Source organism: Gavialis gangeticus, unplaced genomic scaffold (genome assembly GCF_001723915.1).
Source record: "Gavialis gangeticus isolate Ggan-Ray unplaced genomic scaffold, GavGan_comp1, whole genome shotgun sequence".
NCBI lineage: Eukaryota > Metazoa > Chordata > Crocodylia > Gavialidae > Gavialis > Gavialis gangeticus.
In genome coordinates, this window is record NW_017729024.1 from 168,661,370 (window position 1) to 168,668,752 (window position 7,383).

General features: G+C 46.4%; 1 protein-coding gene across 1 annotated transcript in view; it reads right to left on the reverse strand.

Moving 5' to 3' along the window:
* Nucleotides 1-7,383, reverse strand: part of CELF4 (CUGBP, Elav-like family member 4) — a 1,092,004-nt gene that overhangs the window by 524,172 nt on the left and 560,449 nt on the right. Inside the window, exon 3 of the mRNA XM_019518096.1 lies at nt 5,815-5,863. Within this exon, the coding sequence (XP_019373641.1) occupies nt 5,815-5,863 (49 nt within the window). The remainder of the gene's footprint in view (nt 1-5,814; nt 5,864-7,383) is intronic.

Below are 7,383 nucleotides of genomic sequence, written 5' to 3' on the forward strand. Positions count from 1 at the left end.
GGGGGTCGGACTTGAAGATCTACAAGGTCCCTTTGACCCGACTTCTATGATTCTATGATGTGGGTTCAAATGAACATGCTCCAAAATGGAGCTTGTTCTGTAACTTATGTCTGCAGAGCTCCTGGCTTGTCTCTGTTTTCAGAATGGGAGGGGGAAAGGGAGTGGAGAGAGTTTGGTCTGGGGTTTTATCAGCTGGTGCTGGAGGGTGGGGTGGTAGATTGGAGCCCTGCCCCTGAGGTTGGGGGCTCCCATCCACCTGCACCACTCTCCAGCACTGCTGGGGAGCTCTAAGAATGAGCTCCTTCTGCTCCCTTTCTCCTCTTCCCATTTTGCAAACACCATCTGAGCTGGGAGTGGGGACTAACATTGCTACAGAGACCAGGCTGCAGGCTTGCAGCAAGCAGCTGGGCTCCCCAACTCCTGGACCCAACCGCACACTTCTGTTAAGTCTGGGAAATCATTGTAACTCATAGCACTGCCTGCAAAGCGCCATGAGTTGCAATGGGGAGCTACTTTTCTGTCTGTGCCCTTTATGTGCCTCACTTTCCTTTGCTGTAACAAGCCCCCATGGTTTCTAATAAGCTTGTGAAAATCCTGTGTGGGAGAATTAAGGTCCTGTTATGCTCATGGGGAGGACCCAGTAAGTATGGACCTGCTTTCTTCTGCATGAAAAGGAGCTTGTAGCTTTCCCATGTATGCATGCATGCTTCCTCCCTTTCCCTGGAAATATGAGCCATGCTCCTGAGGTGCAAGAGGTTGGAAATCTAGGAAAGGGGTGGGCAGGCCAGGCCATTCCCTTGGCACTGTCTCTGTGGATGCTGGAAATTATGATATTTCCACAGCCCCCTTCACAGCTTCCCAGGTGGGTAAAATCCTTGAAAGAGGCCCAGTGAAAGGATGCCAACTGGGGAAGACCTAACCACAGGGCTCCTGTGGAGCTGACCGCTAGGTACAGGCACAGCACAGAAGAGCACGACCAGCCTGGACGCGCACGGTCGCATCTGAGCTTGGGACTCGAGCAGTGCTGGACCTGGATGGGAGACCACCTGGGAATCATAGGTGCTGTAGATGGAAAGCTGTGATCAAACACAATGAATCAACAAAAACTGAATGAATGAAACGTTTCCCTTTGGACCCAACTTTGTTGACATTTGTTGGTGGGAATTGAAAAAAAAGAAAGATAATAGGTTGTTAATAAATGGCATGCTTCTGACTTTTGTTGCTTACTCTGAATGAACGCCAGACCATGGAGGCTGCAGGTTTGTGTCCAGAAGACACGGTAACGTGGCAACTTGCAGATGCTCCTGGAAAATCTCTCAAATCCCTCTGTGCAGGCCCTGGCAACCTTTCCACTTCACACCACCTTTGGGCAGCACGCTTACTTATGGTGTTTACCCCGGGAACTTTCTGCATGTCTTACAGAAAACACTCGAGAGCTCCAGCCCCCACTCTCAATGTCTCTTCACATAGAGATTAACATGAGGCCAGCGTAGCACGTACTGTGTCTCTTTGCATGTCTTCCTTCTCAGATGCTTGCCAGTCCTTTGAGAGGAATCCGGAAAGCATCAGTGCCTCTAAACATTATTAACAGAGCAACTGGAGTAGCAGGGGAGTCCTTTCCTTTAAAAAAAAAGTTAAGCTCAATACAAGCCAGGGGACTCTGGGACTGTGTTCATCACAATTTAACTCCAAGGCCTCCTGGAGAAGTTGTGTGGACACAGCTAGAGGTGGGGGATATTCTACATAAGAAGAATGGGCTTTATGTCTCCGTCCCATAGAAAGCTACACAGGGGCATGTAACCTGTGCTGCAGATTTCCTATTATTCTTTCTCATAGAAAAATGAAATAGTGACACCCCTGAAGCTGAGGGGAGCTTTGAAACTGAATTCCCTGGAGCCAGAATTTCACCCTAAGTTTTTACAATAAAGTTTAACACTTTCAAATTCTGACACACATCTGCCAGTTTGACCAGGGTTAAAACCTTATATAAAACTGAACAGGAAATGCTAACATCCTGCAAGATACCTGAACCTCACTAGGCATTTGATAGAAGGGATAGCAGGCTATTAAATCCTGTAGTTTGGGATGCGCACACACATACATATACACATACATACTTTCTTAACTTTCTTAAAGTTCTGTGCAAACTGCAAAACAATTTCCCCATTAATTTAAACCATTCATTTCCCAAAAAAAGGAGATTAAAAATTATTTATCACCGGATGACAGTTTAATCTTATGAAAATTATAAAGATACCTACTGATAAATATTGTAGTCTTCAGCTTGTTCCTAGCACTGGCAATTGGAGAAAACAATGAAATTTCCACTTTAGTGGGTCAAACCAAGCAACATTTTGAGGTTTCTCCTAAACACAAAACGGTTAATTTTTTTTTTAAATTCACTCAGAAACGTTCGTCCTTTCTTAATGTTGACATTCTCACTTTTGCTCCGTACCAAAGGCCAAAAATGAGAGTCTGTGTTTTGCTTTGTTTAACTCAAAGAAAAGAAAACAGAGCAAAATAATGACAATCATAGAAGAGTAGGGCTAGAAAGGACCTTCAGAGTTCATCCAGTCCAATCCCTGGCCCAAGGCAGGATCATCCTTATTCATCCTATACAATCTATAATCTAAACTTTACATAAGACTATCATCAACCCTGACACAATAAAGTCATCACACCCTAAACTGCCACAGGTAAAGCTGGGACACTATGACAGCCAATGTCCGGCTCCTGTGAAATGTCGCCAACACATGCTTAAGAGATCTTAGGTAGAGGGTCCTGCCCCCAACACTACAGAGGAAGGCAAAAACCCTCCCACAGTCCATATCAATCTGACCCCCAAATCCCTTCCTGACCCCGAATATGGCCATCGGCCTGACCCCAAGTGGAGGTGTTAATGCACATGACCGAGCAAAAACATAGGACATGAACCAAAGACATTCCAGTCGCTGAGTATATTTTGGGCTCCCATTGGTTTCAAGTTCAAGGGGAAGCTACAGCGAGAACCTGGGACCTGTCTTCGTACCTACAGAGGACAAGATGCCATTTCAACCAAGAAGTATTTATGGAAAAGCCTTTCGGGGAAATGAGCAGTTGCAGCAGCCCTTTGTACCCGACATAACCTGGCCCAAAAATGCCTCCCCAGCCTTGGACACACCGAGTAGGGTACACACATCGTGGACTTGAAGGAGGTTGGGCACTCTTGCTCTGCATCTGTATAACAGAACCTGCCCATGCGCCCACCGCTACCCAACTTCCTTCCCAAACCAACATTTGAGAGGTGCATAATAAGGTATAACTTTGGTTTCTTTGTTGCTGAAGCTGACCTTTATCTTGGAAGTCCTAATGAAGTCCTTTGATGTGCTCCTAAGGTATGCAGCCGTCTTTTTAGCATTCTGCCTGTCTTGCCTGCTGCAACGGGTGGGCTCGCAATGAGTGTAAGTCTTCCTACAATGCTTCCCCTGGGTCCCAATTGTTCTTTTTTTCCCGTAGTTGCCCTTGAGTCATGCTGTCCTGCAACACTGCAAGCCCATAAGCCGCTTGTCAGTGGGGAATTAGGACAACGTGGCTTTCATTTCAATGCCAAACAAGCTAGCCTGGGCCCCGTCTTTGGATCCTGGCAGAAAGGAGCAATAAACAAAAGGTAGCGGGTGGGAAAGGAGAAGATAATTAGCTAAAAAATGCAGTGGGGAGGCTATTGTCGGGCTGGTGGGTGAAGATGACTCAAGCTGCCACCAGAGCGCTTCGCAGCTCACAACCACCTTCCTCAAAGCAGCTGCTGCTGGCAAGAGAGTTTTAAAATCCTTTCCAGAAACTCAGGCGTGTGTCTGCTATTAGCTCTCTGCATTAAAAAAAAAAAAAAAAAAAAAGGAGTAATTTGGAGGCACATACCCCGTAGGCGCACTCAGCAAATTGGCCAGCCTAATTATTATTTTTTGGTGTGTCTAATTAAATAGACAAAAGACCATCCCTACACCCTCACAGTCGGCTCTGGCTCTGTCGGAGCGCGCAAAATGCTTCCTCAGGCTGCAAGCAGCTGAGATTCGCTCCCGTAGGAGGTCATCCTTTGACAAGTGCCCTTGGCATACCCCAAAATACTGAGACAAGGGGCCAAATCTCCAGGCGGTGCAAGCGGATGCATCTCCTTCAGAAACAAGGGAGCTGCAGAGAGGGGATTTTGATCTGTGCCGCAGGCAGGATGCGTGGTGTGGCCATTCTCTACGGTTATGAACTCACCATTTGGTGGACCTGGCTTGGTTATCTGCAAACCGGGGGCCAAATCCTACTCCGTCGACTCATGTGAGTCACCCCTGGACATGAATAGTGAGAGGCTTGCTTTCTTGCAGCACTTGCCCAATGCCCCCTTATCCCATGTAATTGCACCGCTCTTACTGAACCCCTGTCAACTACCCTTTCACAATGCCTCGTCTTTATCTATAATCTGCATACAAAGCTTCCCATTCAGTTCTGCCACTGGTGAATTTCAGCCTCTAATTAATTTGATGAAAACCTCTGGAACCCAAATCCTTTGACTAGAAAGAATACAGCTTCGGTTCCTTTGCTGAGATCCATTTCAGTGCCTTTAGGCAGCTGTTCCTGGATAATTCAACCACTGCCAATAGAAAGATGCTATTTACATTAATGAGGAAGGGACCACATCTATGCAAAAGATAAAAGGGCTGGTTTTTTGTGTGTGTGTATTACCCAGAGAAGAGCCAAAGCATTGTTAAAAGACAAGTCTGGCCTATTCAGAGATCGTTACTGATGTACGTGCACAAACATCCTTGCTGGTTATGTGGAGGCACTCTCCCCTTATGGCAATCAGAGAGTAGGAAAAGATTTAGTGGGGAGGGAGGAAGACGTCATGAAGATCGAAATATCTCTCTGCACCCGTAACATAAATTTGGTTAAATAAACAATCCCAAATAATATCTATTCTTTGTTCTTCATAACTAAAAATGACACATATGTACCACGACACCTGTGCTGGGGTGACACCTAAGAAGCAGCCTCCAGGTTTTGAAGGGGACAGTGCAGCATCACCTAATAAAATCTGTTTGAACACCCCCTGAAGGAGGCAACTTCTTGTGTGTGTGTGTGTGTGTGATCTATTGAATGATCAACGAAGCAGAGGGTTCAAAGTTTGCCTTATCCAGGCAGGTAGATACACACAGGCAGATTCTGATCTCTGTGACACACGTGCAAACCAGAGACCTGCGCATCACTCATAAAACTGAGATGAGAGGGGGTATGCATTTGTGTATGCAACTCATACCACCAGCCGAGAATACACAACACACTGCACCTCTCTCAATATTTCCAAACGTACATATCCAGTCTCATTTGGCTTTCCCCAAAGTTAGGGAAGAGTCAAGGCATCCTCAATTACCCGGCAGACAGCACGGCCACAGTAAAACAGAGATGCAGTCAAACACAACGCCTTGTCCTAACTGAACGTTAACACCTCTGCAGCTTGGCCTAACGGTGGCGCGTGGCAGGCAAAAAAAAAAAATAAAGTTGCCATCGACACCGTTAAACTTTGTTAAGTCAGCGCCTGATGCTTCACTTCTTAACGAGGCAGTTATTTGTTTCCCAGGCAATCGCTGGCACCTGCCTGCCTTTTAAAATCAAATAATAATTGAATATGAGGAAAGCGAGACGAAGTAAAGGAGATTTAATAAAGAGAATCTTTGCTGCAGAGGGAATTTTTTGGCAGTGATTACGTTACTAATTGATCAGCACATTGCCTGAGAGAAGCCAGAGACAACAATTATACTTAGCACTGTGGCTGAGAGCAATGTAGTCTACTACCTCCTCGGCTTTCGCTGTCCGCTGGCTTCACCTGGATCGGTCTGTTCATCTGCAAGGAAAAACAGAGAAGCACAATTAGCAATGGGACCACGGACACGAGGTTCTCTTCTTCTTGCTTGTTTTGCCTTGTGTTGGTGGTGGTGTGATTTTTTTCAATGCGGAGCTTTTTTAGAGCCTGGTTTTCTTCACGTAGAAAGCAGCCCCAAACCAACAACCTGCCCATGGAGTGAATGACATTAGCCCAGGATCCCCGTTTGATGGTAACTAGTGTTGCTTCGTTGACTCTAGTAGGGATTTGCTTACTAGTGCTGGGAAAAGGGGGGGTCAGATCCACCTAGAGCTGGCCATGAACTTTCCCACAAAAAATAAAATAAAAAAAAAATAAAAAATAAAAATAAAAAAAGATCCTTTGCTTGGAAAACGATGGTTTGTCAAAACAGAAGCATTTTCAGAAACGCAGCCATTTTGATGAAACTTTTATAGACCAGGTTTCGCAGGAATGGGAAATGGCTAACCAGCCTGGTGGTTAGGGCACCCCACTGGCAACCCTTGGCTCAAGTCCATCAGACTCGGGACTTGAGGCTAAGCTTCCTACATCCCAGGGGGCTATACTGACCACACGACTCTTAGCTAGGCAGAAGGCCGGTCCCTGCCTCGTTGTTTCCAGGAAAAATGGGGGAAGGTCTCACTTGGAAACTTGGGAATATTGTTTCTAAAATGGGATTCTTGTTTGCAAGCCAGGCTTAGTCCCGCTATCCGTCACTAAAGCTTCAGTAACCCTAGAGCAGCTCAGTACTTGGGAGGAGGAGAATCAGGTATCCTCGCTCATTTTGCCTAATGTTAGGGGAATATCTAAAGCACTGCTGTGGGTTAGACTGGATACAACTGAGCTTTTCATCTCAAAGGATTTCCATGGTTCCTTCCACATCACTTTGGGGTATGGAAACAATACAAAAACTATTCATTTTGTAACCCTGATCCATGTGCAGCCACCTCTGGGGTGGGTCACGTTAGCCACTTAAGAACTGGCCACAGGACAAAGAGCATTCAGAGCAGGACGTAGGAACTGGGTGGGCAGAAGGAGCAAGAAACCTTCACCACCTGCATTTCCAATAAGAAGCCAATTGCAATAGGGGTGCAGTGCTGGTCGGGGTATGACCCATTTGACGAGGAGCAGGGAGGGCTGAAATGCACCTTGCATGCCCTTCTCTTGGCTCACAGAGGTGTTTTTTGCTCCTGGAGAGAATAAGGTGGGTTTCTGAGTTGGCCAGAGCTCTTCTTCAAGGCTCTGCAGCTGGACGTGGTGCTGCCTCTTGCAGAGTCTGGCTGCTAGCCACCGTCTAGACAGGGCACACATCAGGAGTCAAATAAAATGTTGAAGGATCCTGAGGCCCTCACATGCAACATATATCAACATTAACTAGTTCTGAGGATTTGTCTGCCTGCCAGCCTGCAACATGGGTACCAACAGCTTGAGGAGGAGCAGAGAAAAACCACAGATAGACACAGGCCTGGAAAGTGCAGGGTGGTTTTCCGGGGAGGTCTTGCAATGCTGTCAGCCTCAGCTAC